Source organism: Aptenodytes patagonicus, chromosome 6 (genome assembly GCF_965638725.1).
Source record: "Aptenodytes patagonicus chromosome 6, bAptPat1.pri.cur, whole genome shotgun sequence".
In the NCBI taxonomy this organism is placed as follows: Eukaryota; Metazoa; Chordata; class Aves; order Sphenisciformes; family Spheniscidae; genus Aptenodytes; species Aptenodytes patagonicus.
Window position 1 is genome coordinate 35,923,452 of NC_134954.1, and position 25,468 is coordinate 35,948,919.

The 25,468-nt window shown below is 42.6% G+C and overlaps 1 protein-coding gene across 2 annotated transcripts in view; it reads left to right on the plus strand.

The window, feature by feature from the left end:
* The first annotated feature begins 421 nt into the window (after positions 1–421).
* IKZF2 (IKAROS family zinc finger 2) overlaps positions 422–25,468 on the plus strand; it is a 112,553-nt gene continuing 87,506 nt past the window's right edge. For both annotated transcript variants that reach the window (XM_076342109.1, XM_076342110.1), the window contains exons 1-3: positions 422–488; positions 3,169–3,217; positions 3,953–4,057. In XM_076342109.1, coding sequence (XP_076198224.1) covers positions 3,184–3,217; positions 3,953–4,057 — 139 coding nt within the window. In that variant the 5' untranslated portion in view covers positions 422–488; positions 3,169–3,183. The remainder of the gene's footprint in view (positions 489–3,168; positions 3,218–3,952; positions 4,058–25,468) is intronic.

A 25,468-nucleotide genomic window follows, 5' to 3' on the forward strand; every position in this document is an offset into this window, starting at 1 on the left:
CGGGCACCCGCCCCCCGCGCCCCCCCCCCCCCCACTCCCCCCCGCCGCGCGCTTGCCGCGCCGGCCCTTGGGTGAGGCGCCGCGGGGCGGCTGGGGCGGCGCGCGCCCGCGGGGTTGTGGGCGCGCGCTCGTGGGGGCGCCGGCGGCCGCGCGTGTGGCGGTGCCGGCGCGCGTGTATGTGTGAGCGTGTCCGTGTGTGTGTCCGTGTGCGAACGAGCGTGTGAGTGAGTGAGTGAGTGAGTGCGGGCGTGCGGCTGCCGCCGCCGCCGGATCGGTTTCTCGGGGTTTGACCAGCTGTCCCAGGCTAACCCTGCTCTCTGAAGATGGAGGAAGTAAAAACAGGATTACCCTTAGCTACAGCTCCACTGCCTTAGTTTCCATAGCCAACTGCCGTGCACAAACACACCTCCACTAGGCAGAGAGAGCCGACACTAATAAAAACACAAACAAAAGGGTGATGGAAGTGATTCACTGCCTGCGCGGCTGAGGTAAATCTGCGCCTGGCTTCTTTTTATTTCTTTCTTTTTCTTTTTTTCCCTTCCCTACCCCCCCTCCCCCGGTCTTTCTTTCCCTGGTGGGGAGGACAGCTCCGTCCGGTGTGCGAGGCGGCTGCGGGGACGGCGGGGCTCTGCGTGTGTGTGTCTCTGTGTGTGTGGACGGGTTCCCGACTAAAGTGCGGTCGTGCAGCATCTCCCGCACGGCGGTGGGCTCCAATGACTTGTTGCTGTCAGCCCCCCCCCCAAAAAAAAAGCCCCTCAAATCCATCCCAAGCGGGCAGAGAGGGGCGGCGGGGGTGGGTGTGCGTGTGCCGGGGGGCGGCGGGGCTCGCCCGGTCCGTTAGTCAGCGCCGGCCCCAACTGCCATTTCCCTCAGCGCCCGCCGCCACCTGCGGGCCCCCGGGGGGCTGCGGCCTGACGCGGCGGCGGGGGGGAGAGACGGAGGGTGTGTGTGTGGAAGGGAAAGGGAGAAAATAAAATAAAATTAAAAATGAGGCAGGACTTCCATGACTTTGACAGGTTGTGGTATGGGCGGAGAGAGGCAGGGATGAGGCGCGGAGCCCGGTGTCGCCCAGGGCCGGAGCAGCACTCCGGGGAAGTTGGCCTAGGTTTCCTGCGCGGGGTGTGAGTGCGTCTGCCTGCCTCCCCCCTCACCCCATCCCTCCCCACATCCCCTCACCCCATCCCTCCCCACATCCCCTCCTCTCCCCCCGTTTTCGTGCCGATTCGTAACGAACCGGTGGATCAAGTTTTTCTCTCTCCCCTCTCTCTCCCCCCGCTGGTTAATCGCATTGCTGTAGCACCGGCTGACCTCCCTCCCTCTCCCGCTCCCTCTCTTTTTTTTGTTCTTCATCTTCCTTCAAAGTATGTGCCATTCCTGAGCGAGTTTCCCCGCCGGCTCATCCCTGGAGCTGCCCAGCTCCGCATGCCCCACCTGTAAGTGTCGGGGGGGGGGCGGATTTCTCTCCCCTCTCCCCCTCCCCCCCTTTCTCTCTCTCTCCCTTTCTTTTAAAAAATATTTTTTAAACTTTTCCCATCTTGCTGTGTCTTCAGCCCGAGCAAAACTCTCTCCATTCGCTGTGGAGAGGGAGGCTTAGCAGCTGCGATTTGCCATCACCAGCCTAAAAATGGTGACCAAACTTTTTTCTTCCCCCCCTCCTCTTTCTCCTCCTCCCCTCCCTTGAAGAAATAAAAAATAAAAATCAAAGCGTGTTTTAATTTCGGTTATGGATGTTTCTGTGTTTCTTTTTGTCTTTCTCTTCCTCCTCCCTTCCTCCCCTTTCTTTCCTTCCACTTCATTGGCTGGGATGATCTTTCCCTGTTGCTTCTGATGTTTCTTTCTTTTTCTCAGTGTGTGCCTGCCTACCTGGACTAGGGGAAAGATAAGGTAATTTTGAAGGGCTTGAGGAAGCGGCTTATGTGTTTTGAAAACTTTTTTTTGGAGATTTCTTTTTAAGAGTCCTGTGAAAAATCAGTAATTGAAGAGAGTTTGGTAGCAGCTGGGCAGGTTGAAATTTAAGTGTTATGTGCTGAATGCCTTGGGAATTTGATCTGCTTTATACCAAAGAAGAACACAGAGAAAAGTATTTATTTATTGGGGGGAAAGGCGGAGGGGGGGGAGGAAAGCAGGTTAAGGGAGGGGGAGGGAAGTGGTTTTGGAGACAAGAAGTGAAGCTGCCTGTTTTCCAGTAAGTAATGGAGAAATTCCAGGAGCCAGGGCTAAATATACTTGGCGATCAATACAGAAATGGCTCATTGTGAATAATTTAGCTGCCTGGTGCAGTGAGAGTTTTGAAACTAAAGGCAAAAAAGAGGCCATGGAGGGAGAGAGGAAATAAAATTCTCCTCTGGTCATGTCAGATTCTTAACTTTTCCACTTAAAAGAACATAGTTATGATTATTGATATATCTCTCTCTCTCTTCCCACCTCCCTCTCAATATATATCAAATGATAGCTAGGGGGTGTCATTCTATACAGTTACTTGGGTTTCTGGAAAGTAATAGCTTGTTCTGTGTCAGCAAAGTGCTTCCAGAAACTTTACGATTGCTTCACGCCACAAAATGCATGATCTGGGAGTATTAAGTGTGATGTTTGGCCCCATGCTATGGCAGATAAATAGGGTTAGAGTGAACAGGTGCGTGTACAGGTGTGTGTGTGTTCGGTGGTGTGCGACAAAGAGCTGTAATAACTCTTTTGAAGGGGAACAGACACGGGAGGGCTTTATTTCATTTAGATCAGGATGGAGTCTCTTGGAGTGCGTGTGAAAAGAGCAATTGTTAATTGTATCCATCTCCTCAAAGTCTGTTCTGGCTGCGAGAGCTGATAATTGATAAAGCATTACCATCCCAGCTTGAACAAAACAAGTGGAAAGTCAGGGAAAAAACTCTCAGATCAGGTAAAAATGCACGTGGGGGACAGAGAGGGGTATGGTCAGACCAAGATGATCCCAGTGTCACCTGCCCAGGGAGCAGCTGAATTTCTCTACTCAGATAATGTGCAGGAAGAGTTCGGTGATTTGCAAATGAGCACATGCAGTACACTTGTGTGCTTCTCTAGGCAATGGTTGCAACAGCAGTAAAATGGGCAACTACTTAGGGCTTTAAGTAAGTTTAATCATTTAATGGTTGATACTGACAGGCATCTTTGAGGGTGTACTTTTCTGCCTTGCAGCACTGCACTTTGACTATGGAAGCAGAGGCTGCTGATGGATATATAACATGTAAGTAGTCATTTCATTTGATTATTCTGAATTACTTTCCTTTTCCCACTATCCTTTCTATAATGCAGACATCTGAAACTTTAGCTTCTTTGTGTATGGTCTTTGCGTTGAGATGACACTGAATTAATAGCATTTAAACATAAACTTTTTGTATGACTGAAAAATGCATGGGGAGGGGTGCATGGGTGAGTAGCTCCAGGTTTAAATATTTAGTGAGGATGAATGAACTTTGCAAATGAGAGTGTTAATCTTCAGAAATTCAAATTGCAACCAAAAACTTTTTATGCCTTTCACTATGCATTTCTCCTGTTTTCTGTGTCAGGGCAAAATGTCTTAGTTTAAGTGCTTTGTTTAACTGTCAGTTAACCGAGAGCTTTAGGGGGGGAAGGTCTATATGTTAAAGTGCTACTTCAGTCTTCTGCCCAGCCCCAATTCTCAGTGTCTGCAGGTAGAAAAGTAATCCTAACTTCTCTTGAGACAAAGCAGCTGGGGCAAGGTTTGTCACAGGTGTGTGCGTAGAAGGCTGGTGACAGTAGGTTTGGGGGGGCTCTTAAAATCAGTCAGTCAAATGTTTACTTGTGGCCTCTGAGAGTCCGGTTTTTACAGGCTGTGGAAGACCCTGCTGGTAAGGGAGGGAAAGGCGAAGGGAGCGAGCGAGTCATACTTTTTAATTGTTGTGTTGCTATGCTGAAGAAGGGGCTGGAAACTTATGGGGGACTTGTTTTGTGAAAGCAGGTGACAATGAGCTTTCGCCCGAAAGGGAGCACTCCGGCATGGCCATTGACCTCACCTCCAGCACACCCAATGGGCAGCATACCTCCCCCAGTCACATGGCAAGCAGTAAGTCTCTTCTTAAACCTGTTCCTCTCTAGCAGCGGGTTTGGGTTAGTCTGGTCCTCTGGGTCCTCGGCTTGCTTACAGGGTCTTAACCACTGCTGTAGGCATTGCTAGTAAAAGAAGAGAAAGACAGGGTAGATTTTTTTTTTTTTTCCTTTTCTTTCTTGTTCATGCTGGTGTCTCATCTAAACATGAACGGGATTACTAGTCTGAACTATCCCAAGGTGGCATTTGAGAGCTGGTCCTTACCTGTTCCAGGTAGGAAAACACTAGGCTTGACATGTGCTGGTTTTGTTTCATCAGGTTTTGAAATCCAAATGGAAATTGTTGTTATTGTTGTTATTACTTACTGTGCTTCCCAAAACAGCTTGAAGTAGCTTTATTTGAAAACAAACACATTTTATTTACAAAAAAGGCTTTACTCTGGCAAAAGTGTAAAGTTAAAATATCTGGGTTTGATGACAGGTTGTATTTTGCTATTTCATATAGAAACTTCAGCATCCTGTTCATTACTTCAGCTTTGCCTTGGCAAGTCCAAAAGTGGCAGGGATAATTGGAAGTTTATGGCACTTGGTAGTTGACTCTCTAACAAACTGAAAGGATTTTGTTTTAGAATGTCAGGGGAGAAATTGAGAAAATGTAGATATTTGGGAGTCTACTGAGAGTGTCAAGTGCTGATAATATTTTTATAATTATTTTCATGCTGTATTTTGGAGGCGGATAAATGTAGTTTACACACTTTTCATAAAACCAACATCCTTTCTTTTTTGTGTGTGTGAGTGCCATAGCTTGTTTTACTGTTGGTTACAATGTTACATCAAGATATTTACCTTAAAGTACCTCTGTACTTGTACTCAAAAATAACGTAACATGCTTTGCTTCCAATATACTTTCAGAGGGTTCCTCTCTATGTGATACTAATTTTCTTCCTAGTGTGTGTACTGTAGATATGTATTTATCTTTTTAAACTGAGTGTTTGTATAATACCCCACTGAAAACTGTGAAAGAAAAAGTGAGCTTTTAGAGTTGCTTGCTTTAAAATACAGTGTATTGCCTTCAAAGTCTTTCTTACTGAGAAAAAGATGTTACTTTCCTTTAAGAATTCTTCTTTCCTCCTGCAAATTATGAGTAAAACACAGTTTTTATGAGCCTTTAAAACTGAGGGTTATTATGAAGATCTCCCAATTATATACATGTTGCTAGAGAATATGATTGCTAATACTCTGGACTGAACTTTATATGACAACCGATCATAATTCAGCATCTTTAGACAATTCCAATCCTGCTGCACTGGGATTCTGATATATTTTATTATGTTGTAAAAGTTTTACTACTCACTTTCTTCATTTTCTTTGTTTCCTTTTTATTAATGGGAAGCCTTCATTGGAAAGGAAAAAAGCTCCCTGTTTTAAATCTTCTTTATAATCTAGGCTAAAAAGCAGAGTCAAATTAGGGAATAAAAAGATCTAGGATGAAGTCATGCAAAAATACTTTAACACATTCAATATTTTCGTGCTCATTGTGTTAACATTTTCAATGATTTTTAAGCTTCGTTAGTTCTTGCAACACACATGTATCTGCAGCCTTGGTGAATATCTTATTTTTTTTAAGTGTGTTTTGTGATCTCTCACAGGTGTCTCAACTGCTTTCATCACTGCTGCTCTGTGTTAAGCATGTGCTGCTGTTGAAAAATTAGGGGCTCTGCCTAGGGTTCTTAAGCTAAGCAAAACTCAAGCTTCTTAAATTTGTTGTAATTTATTTACTCTTTGCGGGCATAAGAATGTTTTGCAGAGAGGTGGTTTGTTCTGTTTTAAACATGGAAGGTATTGATTAGAGGTTGTCGGCTTTTGTGGCAGCTCTTACGTTGGTTCACTTAAGGTTTTTGGCCAAATCTTGAATCTGGCATGCGTAGACTAAATCACCAGGCTGTGCTTTAGAGCTTTCCACCTGTTTTACAGGGTACAGGAAATTCTTTTAAAGGTTCAGTAACCCAGGGGCCTGTGACCTCTGGGGGGTTTTTTTGTTTGTTTGGTTGGGTTTTTTTAAGGAGAGTTGGAGGTGGGAGAGTAAGGAGGAATAGCTGTTTGAAATATTTTGTATGAATTTGGTAGCTCCTGTTGGATTGATCAGTCATCCTTTGTTGTAAGTGGAGGAAGTGGCTGCGTTGTATTTCAGTATGGTTTAATTTCTAGTGGAGTCACTGGAGACTGATCTACTGTTGGCCTGCCGCTATAGCAAAGTCCAAGGCATGTCATTCTGGCTGGGTAGGGTTTGCTAATGGAGGAGGTGGTACGTAAGGTGGTACGTAGATCAGACCCCAAATGTTTCGCTCCCCATGTTGTTGGCAGTCATCCCCAGAAGGTGGATGGCCCTATTTAGCTGTGCATTCAGGATGTGCACCTGCAGGGCAGAGATCTAAGTTTTGACCTTTGTTCTTGCGTTCCATTGAATCGATTTGAACCACAGCTCTTAATTTAGCCTTTATTTGTGTCTGGCTGAAACGGAGACAAAACTATAAGAAACAAATTTCTTGGATCTGTACCGAAATGACTGAGCAGTGCTCTCCCAGCAACAGTAAAATTATGTGTGAGGTAAAGATTTTTCTATGTTCGTTAGCTCCTGGCAATTCGTGTTAGTAGGAGTTCTGGCTGGGCTACTGATGTTTTCAGGTTCTATTCCAAAAAGTTTTGGGTTAAATATTTTGGATTGTGTTGGAGAGTTGTCTACTGCATCCTTTAACCTATCACCATTTTCAAGTATCTAGATGGTATGTATAGGTTATGGATGGGGCTGACACTCAATTTTCCTTGTGAATGAGGTGATCCTGAAAGATAAATCACAGTAAATAGCCTGTCATAGCTAACTAATGATCTTACATATACCTTACGGTATATATCTGCCTTTAGCAGAATACTGTATGTATGTTGGCAGATGCTCTGTTCTAAAACACTTTATTGTAGTTTTATGTAAGCAAAGATTTAAAATACACGTAAATAGTCAAACTGAATAGGTTGATAGATCATCTCACTTTCCTCTACAGCAAAAGACAAATTAGTGCTCTACCTGCTGAGTACAGATGATACATTTACATAGCCCCAAATCTGGAAGTCCAGATTTTCTTCTGATCTTCCATAGGAAAACTCTTCCAAGGGCTTGACATGCAGAGCTGGGCATCAAAGGCCTGCTCAATTAACTTCGTGTTGGTACTAGAGAGTTCCCTGCATGGCCCTAAGCCCTCCTCTTGACCCCACCGAGTTCAAGGGAGTCTGTCTTGTTGCCTTGGGTGGATGTTGAACAGGGCTGTAAGTGATCAGGAGCCTCAGAATAGGAACTGGCATGCTAATTAAAGGCTGATGGGGAATCCTTATAAAAGAGGCTTTAAAAAGAAATAATTCCCAGTCACCTCCTCATAATACCATGCTGAGTTCTTACTATAGTTATTTGAGATATATATTACTTTTTTTTCCCTGTAGATTAAAGTGGACTTAGAAGAATGTCCCCTTTAGAAACTGCAGGGGCACAGTTGTTCAGTTAGCTCACTCGATGACCACTTTGTATAGGATGAAGGATACTTCTCTAAGACCACTTGCCCGGTATCATATGGAAAATAGTAACAGCAGCTATTAGCATCCGACAGCCAGTGACAGAGGAAGTTTCCTCTTAAATTAGAGACTTTACAGCGGGTGTCCTAGATGACTTTCTTATCTTTGCTTTCATAGACAAAAGGAGCCATTAAAAGAAACAGAGTCAGAACAATCGTAAATATCAAACCCAACATCTGATGTTTGAAACTGATTAAAATCCTGGTACGCTTTCGAGATGTGTTTATAGTAGCTTAAAGTGTTACTAAGTTTTGAGAAATAATTTATTGAGAAAATAAGCATTGTCAGCTGACTCTTGCTGAAAATAATGAGGCGATTGCATTTTCTCCATGGTGGGGAATGATCGCACTGTCTGACAAAATAGCTATTGGGACAACAGTATTAAGTGTGAGTGCTTTCAGCAGCAGTATTTAAAGAGAACTTGGGCAAGGCCTTGTTATAATGTAGCCAATACTGTATTCCCAGTGATCGGGGTAGACTAGGGTGGACTATCAGTTGCACTCTTTTTTATTTTTTTATTTTTTAACTTCAAAGCCCCAAATCTTTCTTTATTACTTTCGTTTTTCAACTCTACATTGTCATACAAGCTCTGTTTTGTCACAGTTGTGTTGCCCCATGCAGAAAGTTTCACGTATCACAGCTGTATCAGCACCACATCTGTATGGATAAAGAAATGTAACCATGGAGTCTGCCTTTTGGAATGAAAATGCGTAAAATTAGAGATTGCTTCATGCCTCAGCTACGTGGCAAACAAGCCTTGCCATTGCCAGGGTCTACGGCCCAGGCACGTGAGGCTGGACCTTGCACTGGGATTCTTTTTGGCTCAGTATGTGTTTTTTCAGTAGGATGAGGTGATGGAGGCTGAGCCTCTGCAGGAGGCTTTTCTTTAGGGAGGGTGGTTGAAGCTGTCTGAGCTGGGCTGCAGGGGGGGGAACTGAATTAGTGCTTTGAGGCAGTCACTCCCCTGACACGTGCACTGGGGCATAAAGGATTCTGGCAGCTAAACTGCTGTGCTCTGAAGTGGTGATTCAGATCTCCAGTTCTTCCAGATATCTTGGAAAGTGTGAAACACTGCATATGGTGCTAAAAACTTGGACTGTATAACCTCGAGATGCTGAGGAATCTCTTTCCTCAGCAGCCTTTAAGGAGTAGAGTAGGCAACATCTATCGGTCTGGATATCTTTGATTCTGCCTCAGTGCAGGGAGGCGAACTTTTGACAGTCACCTGAGATGTCCTCCAGTCCTTTCTGTCTGACTTTCCAACCTTGACAGTTTGATGTTTAGAGAGCTCAGCTGTGGAATTTCACGATGATGCCTGATACAGACGTACCTGTGGTTTTACAGGTTGAAGGGTGGTGAAGATGCACTATGCCAAGATGAGCTTAGACGTATGGGATGAGCTCAATAAAGTGTGGCTGGGAACTGGTAGAAGTGAGCTACTTTGACACCTTACAGAAACAATGACTTTGCTTCAGTCTTTTAACCTCAGACTCCCTGAGAATTGGCAGGGCAATAATACTCATGAAAGTTTTAGCCAATGGGTTTAGCTTTCTTGAAGTTTAAGGAGGAAAAATAAAATAATAAAAAAAGAGATGATGATCAGGTTTTAAACAGAAATCTAGGGTTTTGTCCACATGTGTGAAACCAAAGCTCTGCAGAGTAGTGTTATACTGTTTCTTTTTTTTCTTTAAAAAAAAAAAAAAGACAAGGTTACCTGGAAATGAAATACCGGCTGGGATGCACCTTGGACTGTTGTACCTTCATACACATCAGCTTAGATTTTTTTTCCACACTGGTATGGTTACAATCATGAAATAGTTCCTCTGATACAAACTCTGTGTAGCTGAAAACCGAGTAGCCACTGAAACTACTAGGTGTTTAAGTAACTAGTGTTTGTAGCTCGCGCTCCAACAGCAGAGGGTTCCCCTGTGTGTTTTTCATATCTTCTGTCATGGTCTCTCTGGCATTCCCTATGGAATTAGATACTCGGCTGCAAAAACATTCCTCTCTCTCGGTGAGTGTTATAATGAGGGTGGAGCAAAATGATCAGTTAATCTCATTAAATAGGTTTTTATTTATTCTGATAGAAGGCTCTTGAGAGGTCATCTGCCAGGGCTTTGTTGCAGCACACACCTTTCTTAGGGAGCTTCTGTTATTCTCTTGGACTGTCAGGTTCGGTTAACTTTCCTTGGTACACACCCTGTTACAACACTCGGTGCTCTTGCTAGCTTTGTAGTCAGCAAGTTTTCAATGCTTGCTTCTGGAATTTCAGTTCCTTTTCAGACATGCCGACGAAAAGAGCAATCCTCATCTTCCTTGAAATGCGGCACTTGGATAGCAGCTGAGTGACGAGATATCCATTAGAGAGCGCTCTGTCTTCCCCATCCCTGAATCTGGGGGAAGGTGCCACTCCTGTTGAAGTGGATGAGTATTTTCTCCTGGGAAATTGGAGGGCTTGTTTTCCCGTTCCTGTGGGGCGCTAGCTCTGTCTAGTCCTCCGGCTAAATGACAGTTTGCAGGACTAGGTTTTACAGGTGAAAATGCAGCTACCTGTGTCATCTTTGTGCATTACTGAGGGTGAATGGTGCTCGTTCTCCTTCCAGTGCCAAGAGGGCACCTTGGAGGAGCGATGCTATTCTAGCCAGGAGGAGAAGGCGTAGCCCTCTTCTGCTTTTTCCTCAGTAATCCCAGTGAATGAAACTCCTTGGGCGATCCACCTTGAAGCAGCTCTGCAGAAAATTTAAGAGAAGGCTGTGCCACTGCTCTCTGTAGTAACAAGACCTGTTGCCAGCCCGGGTGTGGAGCCTGTGCCACGGCATGTTTTCCCTTGCCTAGAGCGGTGAAGGCTTGTTTGGAGTCTAGGCGGCTGACTGCTGCATCCCAATGGAAGGAGGCAGAGCTGCGATTATCACCGAGAAGCGATGAGGCTTGACAGGTATGGCTCTGGGCTAGGGACCAGAGGCCCAGTTTTTCTCCTGACTCTCGTTGTTGCGGGACAGTCCCCGTGTTTCTGTGCCGCTTTTTCCCCCTCTTGCCCTTTTTCTGAATCACAGAGGCCGTAGCTCATTCAAGATGGAGGTTTAGATGGCACATGTTAGGCCTTGTCAAAAGTAGGAATTTTATTATGATAGCTGCTTTGCTTAGGGGTTGTTTTACATTTAATTTTTGCAGCCCCGTAATGAGACATGTTCAGAAGTACCTTAATACCGGTGTAGCTTATTTCCTGTCCTGTGCAGGAATAATTGCAGTAGTCTTAGAGCACCCTGTTCTGGTGTGATTACATTAGAGCAACCACAGCATTTTAACTCTTCCCATACAGCTGAGCATTACCAGGTCTGTGTGTGGACAAACCCTTATTTACACTGCCCAGCAAAATGTGCCCTTGATCTGGAGCCAGGTCTACATTACCGGCTTCTGCTGGCACCATCGTGTCAGCCTGTGGCTTTGAAGAGCTGCAATCCCTCACAGGTGGAGTGATGCTGGCAGAAGCTCCTGCTGTGAGCATAGCCCTGGCTGGCAGGGTCACCTGCAAGTGGTGTTACAGGTGGTACATTGGAGTGTACCATAAAACAGCAGACACTGTTCCTGGAAAAGCATGGGGTTGATTCATCCACCTCATTTCTGTGCTGATAGGTCATTTAAACTTCTGCGAATTAGAACCTCCTGTTTGTGGTTGGTTGTTTTTTTTAACTGACTTTTGCTTTCTCCACACCTCTTATTTTTGACCCTGCTTTCCAGTTTTTGTGTTTATTTCTTTAACGCTGTGTGGCCAAAGCACAGCACCACAGAGGTGACGGGCTCCGTGTGCATTGTACCTGCTCTTTTAGCTCATGGCTGCTCTGTATTTGGCCTTGAGAAATTTGGCCTATGTCCAGAGAGGTCATAGGGCTCTTGGTCTCCCCTCTGGTGAAGCCGAGATTGCCTGTTGGATCCCTGTGCCCCCTCAGGAATGCGGGGGAACACCTGTAGGTGCTTGGAGGTCAGTCCTAGCGCCAAACTGCACTCCCAGCTCCAGTGTGGAGGGGATGAATATCTGCATCTACTAGCCAGTGGTGAATAAAAAAGAGCAGAGTTTAAGTGCATCATCTCCCTAAAGAGGTAGGGGTCCCTATTCTTAGCAGGTTGTGGGTTTTACTTAGCAAAGTATGGGCCAAGGAATCTGATTCACTTCAGATCTACCTCCACTCTCCCCACCATGGCTTCATGTTACCTGGAGAAGCTGCACAGACTGGTTTTTGTTTCACCCCCTTTTTCTGCTGAGGTATTGGTACCACCTGTGAGGCTGTTCTGGGCACAGGTATAGTCACTGCAGTAGGGGAGAGAGAAAGGGAAGGCTAGTGGGAATATTAAAGTCCTTTCCCTATCACTGGGCTTGAGAAGGCCTTTTGAGGATTTAGCTCTACTGTCTACCCCGAAGCTTCATGCGGTGGGGATAGAAGACCCAGCCACATCTTGGTGCTGCTGGTGTCAGGTCCTTTGTCCTGGGGGGTGGAAGTCTGAAGCAGTTTCCAAAGAAGGTAGGACATAATGAAGCACAGAAAAATCCATTCACCTTGTTTGCCTGTCCTGTCTATCACCTTTTTTCTCATGGTTTCCTCTTATGTGAGGAGGTAAGACAGTCCGTGTTTCATCTCCAGCTAATGGAAGATCTGGGCGGGGCTTACAGTAGAGGTGCTCCATTTGCAGTTAAACCACATATGTGACAAAGCTTGAGTTTCTGATGAGGGATATTTTCTTGTTTATCCCCTTTGTTCCTCCACTTGAACAAAAGAAGTGTTATCCTAAAGATATCTATGCTGTGACCTTCAACAGTAGGCTGGAGTCTTCTCAGGTCCTTATTAGTCATGTTTCCCTTGCATTCCCCTCAGCCTCTAAAAACCCCTAATTCCATCAGAAGAAAGCGATGTTGTCCTGGTTTTTCTCAAGGGACATGTGTTCCCTCACTCCATGAAAGTTATGTTGGTGAGTGGCACAGAAAGCTGGCTGGAGAAGCCTGTGATATGCCCAAGTCCATGTTAATTTTTCTCATTATTACTCTTTGATTCAGGAACGTGTGTGTGTGCAGTCGTATGAGAATTCACACCTCCTCTTTCCTAGTCCTCACCTCAGCCTTTGGACTTTTTATGATTCCCTCTGTAAGCAAATGTGTTCTCTTAGATAATGGTCTAGCCATAAAATGCAAACGGAGAGAATTTTTGGTAACTGTATCTGTACATCCTTTAAACTCCAGAAGCGTGAATTAAACACTGTCCAAAGAGCAGCAAACAGGGTGGTGTGAATTCCCTTCTTTTGAAAATTGAAGAAGTTGCTTCTTTCTGTATGAAAACAGCAAGTCTTTTTACACAGAAGAGATATGAGGTCTACTCATTTGGGGAAGAGTAGCTATTCTCTTTAAGTCGTGGATAGCTTAAAAGCTTCCAGGAAAGAGTCGCAGTAGATTGAAGACCTTGTTCTGGTTAGCAGCCAGGTCTGTGATACGGGGAGAAGGCTCAGGCAAAAGAAGAAAACGAGGTTTAGTTTTGGTGGTTTTTAATCTTATTTCTTGAGAAACTGATATCCTGCAGTGTGTGTTTTGCCTTGTCCAGATAATGGCTCCTGAAGGGGAACAAATCTTATTAATTAGCAGTTGTGCATACTGCTTTTAATTGTCTGTTCCTAGGTATGGCCTTTGTATTGCATGTGTAGTATCGTGGTGAGGGACCTCTCTCCCTGCACCTCTGGAGTTTGGTCTGGAACATGTGCAGAGTTTGCCCGAATACGGAAATATTTTAGAATACACTGTTGTGCCTTAAATTCACTCAGTGCCTTAATCCTCATCACCTTTCAGATGTAGGCATGTCCTAGACGTAGGTGTGTGTAATAGTTTTACAGTTTAATCTCCCAAAATTGGGTCAACTTTACCAGTTGTTTTGACCTTGTTACCAGCACAGGTGATTCCTGGGTGAGTTTAATACATCTTCATGCAGCTGTGTGGAACATTCTGGGGTATCAGCTTTACTTGAAACCCCCTGTTTGAAATTTTTCCTCTAGCTTAAATACACAGGCCTCTCTCTCCATCACTGTTAGGTATTATCCTTTGGATAATCTATTCTTCTAGAGTGTAATGTAATAATATCTCCTCGTTATATCATGCTTTTTCAACAATAAATCTTTAAGAGCTTCACAAAGGATGCCAGTTGAAGAGATACAAATGGGTGAATAAAATTATAGGCTGAAGAGGTGGAGAAAAATTAGAGAAATTAGTATTAGTATGAATTCAGCTCCTATAGGTGGGAGGCAGTCAGCTTCATGATTTGTGTATGTGACTTGAACGTGTAGCTCTCAAGAGTTCAGAAGAATGATGTGCTAGTTGTGTATTTAAGGGTCAAGTAGTATATGATGTTAGCAGACTATGAGAGCTCTGTGAGTTCATTCTTTCGTTCTCTTAAATTTGTATTGTCGGTTGCACAATTTCTTTATTTCTCCAAAATCCCATGCACTCATATGTGAATCCCAAACCAGAGTGTTCTCAGAGTATAAATGTTATTACCAGTCAGCTGCCCCCAAATTAGTTAATACCAAGTAGAGAAGGTTGGCAGCTGGAGAAAAAAATATGAAAATGTGTCCAGCCCTGACTTATGACAAGCCTGTACATGTGTGATGTGTGTAAATACAAATTGAAGGCACTTAGAAAGTTTCGGTCACATACAATAGAGATGTAGAAGCTTGAAAAATATTAGAATCATGCAAGTCTCATGAAATTCAGAAGCCAGAAAGAAGAGAGGTATGTGAATTGTGCCTCTGCTGAAGGAAAAGCTGTTAAGCGCCACCCTTTTCAAATGTTAAATGCATGGGGAAAAGTTGTTGGAAGCCAGTCTCTGCTAAGTCTGCTGCTCACAGAACCTACTTTTTGTTAGATGTTTGTTCAAAATCACCTTGCTGGTCGGACTGTGAGACCAGACATGACTCAGGCTATCAGCACGTAACATGGTTTCAGGCTGCCGTCTTACTGCTCTTGCGTTAAAATGCTGTAAAGAGGTATTTGCTTTTTTCTCACAGTTTTAAAGTGCTTTGTTTATTTAATGTCATTAGCACTATTGTTACTTAAATCTAGCTTCTGACTGGTAAACATTAAATATTTATAGAAAAATCGATAGTAGTGAGATTTTTGCTGTCATAAATATATATCACATATGTGTTCAAAACCAAAGCAAACTGCAACATATTCCAGGAAATAATCTATAATGATGCTCTGTAAAGTACTTGCTCATCTTCATGTCGAGATACTTTATCCGTGTCCCCACTGCAGCCACTCCTGCAGTGGGACCCTGGTTGTTTTTTTAACAGCCTAGAACAACAGAGTACAGTGCCTTAGGAAAAGAGTAAAAATAGTGTTTTCATTGTAGAAATGTGAATGATAATTGCAGTATAATTATCCAAGGTTCCTTAGTGACTGTATATGGGGAGATCCTGAAGTTAGTTTTCTGTGCATCCGATAGACAGCACCCCAGCAACAGGCTACCGTGCTAGAAGAGAATTGTGCTAAGGTATCGGTTCTGTTTTGCTTATGCTGATTGCTATCATCCATTCTGTTTTGTGAAACACGTGAATGTCGTTCGGTGCCCCAGCTTGTCATGTTCTCCTTGCCTTTGCTGTGGCATCCAAATGCCCTTATGAAACTAGTGGTGTGTGAGTCCCTTTGAGGAATTTCTGACGTGTCTCCTGTTGTGAGGTCAGTACTCAGGTCTGGGTGGAGGCAAAACCAGCCTTGCGTTTGGGAAGGGGAAAGTGATTTTGACAGAAGGTGGCAATGTGGTGACTGAAGATGATGGTTTAAAACCATTTAAAACCAATACCTAGTTAAAAAACTGGGACTGTGACCTTAAACTGGCCTCAGAGGCAGGCTAGATTTCATTGGAGGGGTGTGGACAAAGGTATGAGATATACGGGATGCCTGACATGTGGACAAGACAATTTCTTCTCCAGCTTGGGTCCCTGCGTCATTTTCTCATGTGACTGTAAATGGAATAGGTCTTGGTAGACCATCAAGGAGACAACCTGAATTAATTGTTCTGGACAGGTGTTTTGGAAGGGGGAAAGCTTCCTTATGAGCTGGCGACAAAATTTCAATTTATAATTATGACTGTAGTTTATAATAACTCTCTATATATGTAAACAGTTTAATCTACTATAATGTAATATGGTAACATTTGCTGAGCTTTGGCTGCTTTCAGATAGTGAAAATGTGCTGGTGGTTGTTGGCTAGCATTCAGAAACATTTGTCAAAATTTTGTGCACTATATGAACAACAAAATTTTGTGTGGATGAAGCAATTGTTAATTCTCCTCCATTATCCATCAGATAAAACTACAACTAACTCATTAACCAAAATTAATCATAAATAAAGCCGATCTGTTGTTGAAGAGACTAATTAGAACGGTAATTGTGTAATGATGATGCATTTAATTTCAAAACGCAGATTTAAAAGCTACTCCTTTTGGCAGTGATAGAGCAAGGTGTACAAAAATGAAGTGGGATGCTTATCACTGCCATTGCCCTCTTAGTACCACCAGGATTGCCTGTGTTTTCACAGGCCCTATGGAGCACTCAGAAATGTCCTAATTCTGCTCACATTGAAGCCAGTGGTTAAACTGGTTTTTTTACTTCAATGGGAAGAAGGTACTACGTGGAAGTGCTGGTGTAAGACGTTGCACGCTCCTGGGTTTACTACTGTAGCAACGCATCCACATGTCCGAGCTCTGGGAATACTGGCTGTGCTTTGGGATTTGCTACTGACTTGCCATGGAGATAGATCTGGAGTTTCAGGCCAACAAAACTGAATTGTGACTCAACGTTTTAAAAATGATTGAGTGAGTAATTTTCCATGCAGTTTCATTACAGTATCTTTTGCCCCAAGGATTATTTACTGTAGATTAACTTCCAGCAGTTTTTCACTGCTATATGTAATCTGGAATTTTAATAAGAAAGGAATTGTTTAAATAGGATAGTGCTTTTATCCCAAATTGCCTGGTTCTAATGGTAAAATTAACATCACTAGTAAAATCAGCAGTTGTACCTGCTAGCCTGTATGCACGATTTCTTGATTTTATTTTTTTTTAATCTGTTGTCAAAATATATTAAATGCTATTATGAGGTGTTGGGTTTTTTTTTTTAGCATAGCATCTTTTATTTTAACAAACTGCTGTTTGAATCATTAACAAAGAAATGGGCATTGGATACAGAATATATGATTCACCTTTTCCCATAATTTGTAATCATTCTACTGATTTTTTTCCTTCTGACTTGGTTTAGAGGGAATTGCAGAACTGAAGCATTGGATTAATCTTGAATGTTCCTACTAATCAGACTTTAAGGGAATATTGAGCATAAATACATTTTACCTCTTATTTTTAACTTTTCCTCTGCGAGTTTTTTTTCTTGTGCTTCCTGGTTCATGAGGAGAAAAACCCTATGAGCATGTTTTAGTTACATCACTAATATTAGAACTGAGTAATCGGGTGGCTTTGGCAGCAGTCTCGTTTATAAATTGTTGGTGAGCAGATGGCTTACCAAGTTGGCATGCCAACTCCAAACTTTCACAATCATGAGTCAAGTTTTAAATCGCAAGATTGCCTTACATGCCATGAGATTTTTGTGTGTGTGTTTGTTTAATAAATGTAATTCTCAATGTACCTTCTCGTTTCTGAGCTGTGTTTTGCGCCGAAGCATGGCTTTTCAGCCATCTCTGGGTTTGAGAATGCCTTTTTTTTCTTAATTTAGTGAAAGTGTGGAGACTCTTGTAGTCACTTATCTGAAAATCTTGCTGCTAAGAAAAAACAGTAAGTATTGGGCTAAGAGACATAAAAGTGAGACTTGGCAATCCTGGCTAATGTCAAATAGTTCAAATGGTTGAGATCATTCACAATTATACTTTTAGCAACTCCTGGTTTGTAGGCATAATAACTTGCTGATATCTGTAATCCTGGATATGCAAACCTGTGCCAATTTGTTTGTTTCCTGAGTGCAGGGCTTAAGTCTTTAGGCGGCATAGAGTACAAATGTTACATTTTGAAATGCAAGAGTGAATATTTTCTGTAAGCAAAATGTAGCAATAAGAAAAGAGAGCTGGGCTGGAGTTGCTCAGATGTTCTCGCTGTGGACACAGTGAAGTTCCAAAAGGGTCAGATCTTGATCCACTTGAGAATTTGGACAAATATTACTGGAAGGATTTTTTTCTTTTTTTGTCTTTTTAAGCTATTCCTTCAACTAAAATTAACATGGTATATGTGGGTTATAATGCATTGTGGGACCTGTTACAGAATGATAATTAGACCTTATTTCTAAATGATTCCACACAAAGTGTGCTGTTGTAAATGCTAAACAACTGCGTTTCATCCATAATCATGTAATTGGTGTGTGCAGCTAATTAGTGTGTGTGCAATTTACGCCCAGATTTTTTGGAAATGTCTCCTGTTCTGGTCCTGATTTAGCAAAGCTCTCAAACAGATGATTAACTTCCATTGGCTTTAATAGGACTTAAGCACATTCTTAATCAGGGCCATTGTGTCAAATCATGTCTCTTGGTGACAATCAGAACAACCTGCCAGAGCCATAGTAAAAATAGCTGTAGGTCCTCCTTAAATTTAGATTAATAATTTCTTTAACTTGTGAAGCATTTTGTTTCAGAATCTGAAACTCTGTAGATCTCTCTCTCTCTCTCTCTCTCTCTCGTTTTTTTTAAAGCAAACAGTTATTGTCACAGTCTAATTGTATGTATAAAGTTTAAAGATTTTAACTAGCTTGGCAGGAGGCTGTTTACATCAAATCTGCTCAATACACCTTTGAGATGGAGAAGAAGAAAAATATGCATCTGAGAGTGCCTCACTGGAATATAAATGTCAGCGCTGATAGATATCTATGATAGAAAATTTGTGTGGGAGTAATAATTTAGTAATAAAATAGGTCAAATTAATTCTTATGCTGAAGGGGATACCTTACAATAACCATTTTGTAATTTTATGTTTGACAGTTTGCTCTGCATTATGTGGATAGGTGGAGCTGAGATAATGTAATCCATTTCCAATTGTAAACAAGATTGCTTTAAGAGCTGCTGTAGTAAGATGCATGTTGGCTGACTTTAAGCTGAAAGGTAATTGCCTCTGAATATTAATGTGCACGTGGGGATTTTGTTTTTAATTCTGGGATTTCATCTTTGCCCTATAGCAGCTCTGAAGAGGCCCTTGTTTTCCCAAACCCCACTTTGCTGCTAATTGAAGCTGATGGCAAGTGTTGCGCTTTGGGCCCTCTGCTTTTATTTTATGCGGCCTGCGTACCTTGGAGAACGCTGCTTTCTTTGGCTGTTTTCTTTTTTTGTTAACCACCTTTTGAGTAGATGAGGTTTTTTGGAGATGCTCTTGCTGTCCTATAGCAGCTATATCTAGTTCGTGGGCTAGGGGAGGAATGATACATTGTGAGAAAGCAGAGAAGTTGCTGCACTAATTGAATTGTAACCTCTTAGAGAAATGACAGTTAAGGTGCTGATCCTGTGCTGTGTAGCTGGAGAGCTTCTTCAGGAGTAATTTAGGACCTGATCCAAAGCCCACTGCACTTTGTGGGCGCTTCTCCATCTAATTCCACACGCTTTTGGAGCAGACCCCTATCATGGGGGCAAGCTGTAGGTAGTGACAAGCTTACTCTGGGGGAATATCAACTGGCTGCATTTGTATATGAAATTGTTTTAGGCATGGAAAGGAACAGCCAGATTACAATCAAGTTGTACCTCGTCTTTCCATTTAAATTCTAGCACTTGGCTTCTATGAGCTATTCTATTACCCGCTGCCTACAGTGAGACTCAGCACTGGGTACAGTGGGATTGGTGTTGAGCAGGGTGTAACTGCAACTCTGCTCGAGAGCAAACTGCAAACAGTGCTGCAGGAGCTTGAAAATCTGTTGTGTGCTAGGTTTTAGCCTGCACATGTTTTAATGGCACTGGATGTGTGGGCTGTCATCAGTTAGGACTGTTTAAAGATGTTATGACTGGCAAGTGCCCCACATGCCCTTCTAGCAGAGATGACTGTTCCTAAGGCAAGCATTCAAAGCAGAGTTCAACGTGCCTTGTTCTCTGTGGCAATGCCAGCAGTTTTTCTAAAAAAGAAAAACCAAACAACAAAATGGGGTATTTTTAGCTGGGATCAATTCACTGATCCAGTTTACTGCATGGTCTCACACAGTGAGAGGGTGGTGTCTGAGCAGGGGTGGGAGCTCCTGGTGCTCGTGTTTCTGCAGAGGCAAAGGTACACTGAACTGTGCTAATGCTTGCAGCTAACAGATCTGTAAATTGTGTTGGTCAAGGAGGCAGCGAATTGGCTTTTCTGCTGCTTCTGCCCCGGTGCAAAGGGTGGTCTTGTCTTGCAGAGAGAGGGGGCCAGCAGCTGAGAGGCATTGGCTTCACAACCAGCCCTTTTGCAGGTCGCCGTTAGCTCATGGCTCACAGTTGGACTATAACCTCATACAATATCTCTAGTTAAACAGTGGGCTGAAGATAGGTGGTGTTATGGGTGGGAACCACTAAGCAGAGCCAGACTTGAATCTTCCACATTCCTGCACCTTGCACAAACTTTGGGGTTTTGAGGTTTTTGTTTTAGAATGATATTTTTTTTTTTTTTTAATTTCCACAGTGCCCCGTCTCCAGTGACTTGGTCTGACACTTCTTGAAGTCAAGGGGAGTCCTTGTGGTAATTCAGTCATTTTTGCAAAGTGATGCTGCTTGTAGCAAAGCTGTTCTATGGGTGCCTTTGCTAAAAAAATTACTTAGCTACAGAAACATTTGACTGTAGGCTGGTAAGAAGAAAAAGTGAGGGTGTGTGGGTTTGTGAATGTATGTTGCCCATTAAGGAGTCTCACTCTATGCTGGGGCTGCTTCATTACTATGATAAAAATAATGTAAAAGGATTCTAATAACTAATTAACTTGTTCATTAATGGATCAAGCATTGTCTTAAGGGCAGCAGTTTAAAAGAGTCCATTTAATGAAAGTTTACTGGAGGTATGTCCTGTGGCTATTAGAAACTTTGTTTTATAATAGCATGTATTTTTCAGTAGCTCCTTGCCATGTTGTAATGTGGTTGGAGTGGGAGAAATAGAAAACTGGCCATTTCCCGGCAGATAGCGATAAGTTTCTACTCAGTCAGAATGCTCTATACACTGTGATAGGTTTATAATTATTATCCTAAGATTGATGGTTTTTTGGGGGGGAGTGTAAATTTGTGCGGCAGTAATCCATTAAGAAATCAATAATCATTCCATCCTGAAATGCAGTTTCTCTACAACATTATAAATACACACCAAAGACTTGAAACTCTGCTTGTCTCCCCTTCTCCACCTCCTTCCTCCTGCTTCCCTGAACTCCAAGTTCAATCTCCTTTGCTGTGTTGGAGAAGCAAAGGTAGCACTTTTCTGTTGGAAAAACAAGGGTGGTAGTATTAGCATAATCCTGAGACCCAGTAAAACTTTTTAGTGTGAACGTTGCTTTCTCCCCAGTACCCTTTCGATCTCAGGGAAATTCCCTCTCTTCTCTGCCTCGGTTTCATCCCTGGTAGAAGGGGATGATGAAGATTCATGCCTTGTTTCTCTGTAGAGGACTGTGGAGAGGAAGTGTATAAGTGTGAAGTCGTGGTATGTGTACATTTCCTTTTCCTCGCTCCTCCTCCTCCTTCAGTCTTGGCTCTTCATGTAACAGTACAGAGGTTTGACTATCAGAGGCCAGCGCTCCTGCAGGACTTCCCTTTTTGCTCTGAATCCTCCCCAGTTGGGCAAACACATTTTCAAAATGCTTCTATAAGTTATCCCCTGATCTAGAGAGCTGGAAACCTACTTTATCTCAGAGTAAAGGTGTTTGTAGCTGATAAATAGTAGACTGTGGGCGCGAGACTGAGAGTATTATTTATGTTTCTTAGTGGAAGGCTAAATTATATGGAGCAAGGTGCTGGGCCCATCTGGTTTTGATTTTGCAAAGAAAATTGTGGATGGGCAGGAAGATGCTATTACTGTAGTAAGAGCCACAAAACATGGCGTACTTTAATATTACGTTTCCGTGTATTTTATTTTTATTCTTCCTCTACTTCCTTTTTGTTAGACCTGGTTGAAAAATCAGTTTTAATGAAAAATACCTCAATTTTCCATTTGAGTTTAAATTACTATTATTTTTAGCAAGCTCTGCTGTTGATTGGAAAATGGGGCATTCTTTCATGATAGAGTTGTATCTTACATTCATGATATTTGTTGTCCAGGTCTAACTTCACTCCCTGTTTTCTCATCTGCCCCAATAAAAGGCATGCTTGGCTTGGGATGGGTGTGATAACTCAGTACCTGCCTTCTACTCTTCTGAGAACATTGTCATCTAGTGCATGGATGCTCACTGGCCTTTTCAGCTTTGAGAGGGAGAGCAAGACCAGAGCGTTCATCACATCTTTCCTTTTGACGTTTGAGAATCTCAGGTTATGTCTGGAAGTCTGGCAAATGTAAAGCATGAGTTTTGCTTGTGATTTGGCACATATATACCTTGACTGGTGATGAGTGAAACTGGATACTTAAAAGCCAAACACTTTCTCATCTGCGTAGTTGCTCTAAAACAGTTTAAGGCTACTGTTGTGGTAAATTCCCTCACTGTAATCCTGTGTAGGGAGAGCTTTCACGCACGGCTTGATTGAGGGGCAGCTTGACTTTCACTGGTTTGCACTGGAAAATGTGAAGTTGTGATGCTAATAGGAAAAGGCCCAGATGCCAGCAAAAAAAGTTGGTCTTGTCAATTGTGTTCAGTAGGTTTCTATTCAGCATTGACTTTTTGTCTGGTGAATTACTTTTTTTCTTCTTCAAGGCCACGAACCCCGTACTGGGTTGCTTTCCCATCAATAAAGAATACTTCTTCATTTACCTAAAACTGTCCCTCTTGCTCAGATGCTGGTAGCATATGAGTTCAGCAAGGGCTGGCACTTCGTGGGTTTTGACTCTTCTTAATTCAATACCTTGTAACTTGTGTCACTTTTCCTTTGGCCCACGTACCAACCAATGGCTTTTATACATCAATACAATTCTTAATTCTGAAAATAACTTCCCCCTCCCGCCTTGGTCAAGTTGTGATATAGAAGGAGCAGCTGATTGACAGCTGATTTTTCTGCAATGATTTACTGAAGTGTTCATGCAAATGACATGTGGCTTTTCAGCGAAATAGGAAGACCTTATCACATCTTTTTGGGTTTTACCCATTACCATTTTTTTCCAGTGGTTTGCAGAATGGTGAGTGCTAAAAGCCCAATATCAGCTCACAGGATGCTGAGTTTAACATACAGGGCTTTATTAGCTCTCAGTTGCATTTGTCTTTACTTCACAAGTCTCTATTTAGAATTACCTGTGAGTGGTTATTTTCCAGTGTGGTTTTCTAAGACAAACCTTTTTTTGCTTTTTGTTGTTGCTGCTGTTTTTTTGAACTACTAAAAGCTCATCACCATGTATATAGCTCTTATGAATGTGTATGTGTCCACTGATAGCTTGAATGGCAAGTTACAGAAATTGGTGTAAGTGGCTCTTTGGAAAGAAAATTCTTCAAAGAGAAATATTTAACAAATTGAACAATTAAGAGATGCCATTTCAATCAATAAGTTAGACTTAACTGGCTGTGTACAAAGCATTTTTAAACAACTTCCCTGAAGATTCTGCATATTAGGCTTAGAGTGCCTTTCTAGTGATGCTAGACTGTAAGGCTACTTTCAAAGGCCGGGTTCTTCTAAAAAGTGCTTATTTTCAATTTTTTTTTTCTAATTTCCAGACCCAAAACTACTTTGCATTGTAGCTATGCGTCTCACTGAGTGAATTTAAGACTGTTTAATAACAGCTTTGCATTTCTTCTTTTTTGTGTGTGTGTCCCCCTAGGAGTATCCCATGCTCTAGTGACTGCAAATTTCTGCTCTAGAAAACAGTCGCCAGCTACTTGCAGCCCATGGGCAATAACAATGCTGCAAATATATTGTATTCAGGTCTCTGTCACCTCATTTTTCTATTTCTGTTGCTGTGAGCATTATCAAAGTCTCCCAAGTGCAACATGTTGACCATGAGCCGCATGTTAGGGCCAACAGTCCTAAACTGCTACTTCAACTTTATGCTTGTAGACACGGCTTAAACCCTATTGGAATTAAAAGGGAAGAAGAACCCCAAGCCCCCTTATTAGTGCTAGCAGGCTATGGATAAGGTTCAGAAAGGGTATTTCATCCAAAGGTTTTAAAGCCCTCTTTAATGATGAACAAGCAGTGTCCTCTGTACTTTCAGAGAATGGAGGTGGGAGAAGAGCTTACCTTCTCTTTTAGCAAGAGCCACCTGTCTTTGGGATGCCTCACTTGGGATATTGTAGGGCCTGACTTTTAGAGATGGTGTGGGTTGCTAGATCTTTTAAAAACAGGTCAAGAATACATGGACTCTTGAAGAGTTGGTCCTAAGTGACTTGGTCAATGACGTGCCATGAGTCAGTGACCGAGGCACAAACGAGCTGAAATGCTTATCTTCCAGCTATGAGTTCACTTCACCAGACCAGCGTTTCTCGCTCTGTGGGTTGTGTAGAGGTGTTAAATGTGTTTAAAGAAGCTCCCTCCCTCTTTTTTTTTCCCCTCCCCCCGCCCCCTCCCCCTCAATGTCACCTCTAGAAGTCAAGGTAAACTGTAAGAAAGAAAGAAAGAAATCCCTAGCATAAAATCAGTAGAATTAAGTAGTTCAAAGTAAAATGCTTTCTCTTCCTTAAATGCTTGACCTGGAAATTGTTCTTCCCTTTTGGCCCATCAAAGGTCCTCACTGAGATTCGTAAGCTGAAGGAGGGTAATAGTTCTCAAATCATTTGAGCAATGCTGTATTCGAATGGAGAAATGTTAACAAATCTTGTTCAGGCTAATTCTTCCTAGCTTGGTTGGGAAAAGGAGCGGGGAGTAAATCATTGAGTAGGTATATCTTCCATTCAGCAGGAGCTGCACATGATGGGATTATTAGTATTTCTAAACTAAAGCGCCTGACAGATCCTTGGATGCTTAAAGCTGTTGTGATGCTTTACCAGATGGTTCAGAAACTCAGACTGGAATATCTCATTGGCTGGTGCTGAACAATGACATTTCAAACCCACACGTTCATTTGGATTTTAATTTTCAGGAGGATTAAAGCTTTTTGGGATACGGGCTGTCTCTTTCCATATATATGCTCATCACCTTATGTAGTTTAGATGCTTTTGCAGTGTCTTTATAATTCATCATATTACTTATGAAAGTCATTTGAACTCTTGCACATTTTTAGCCGTATACCTGGTCCAGCAAAGTGCAGACAGGATAAGTGTGCAAGTTGTTGCCTCACTTAATGCAATGAGCGTGATGACTGAGACTGCTTTGTCTTGTATCTGGTAATTGTGTGAACAGGTGATGATGCTGAAACATGCCATTTTTGATGCTGTATCCCTCTGTTCTTTTCACTTTTCAACTCTTGTCTTTGAAGCCCCAATCCTGCAAATACTAATGCGTTTGCATAACTTGTATCAAGTGGAGTGTTGATGTTTATTCCTGCTAGGTGTTGAGCTGTTCAGTCCTGACTTTACAAAGTACTTTGAATGAGACCCCGGTGCTCTGGGGGAGATCAAAGGAAATTGGTTGTTTTTTACTCCCGTTCAGTCCCATGGCATTTTGAAAATGGGATGGAGTGCTCCTCTGACAAAATTTATAAAATTTTTAGGGCTTGCCATGCCAAGTCAGCCTCCCTGACTGCCTGTGTGACTGTCCTGGTTAGAACTAGGACCTTTCTGCTACTTCTGA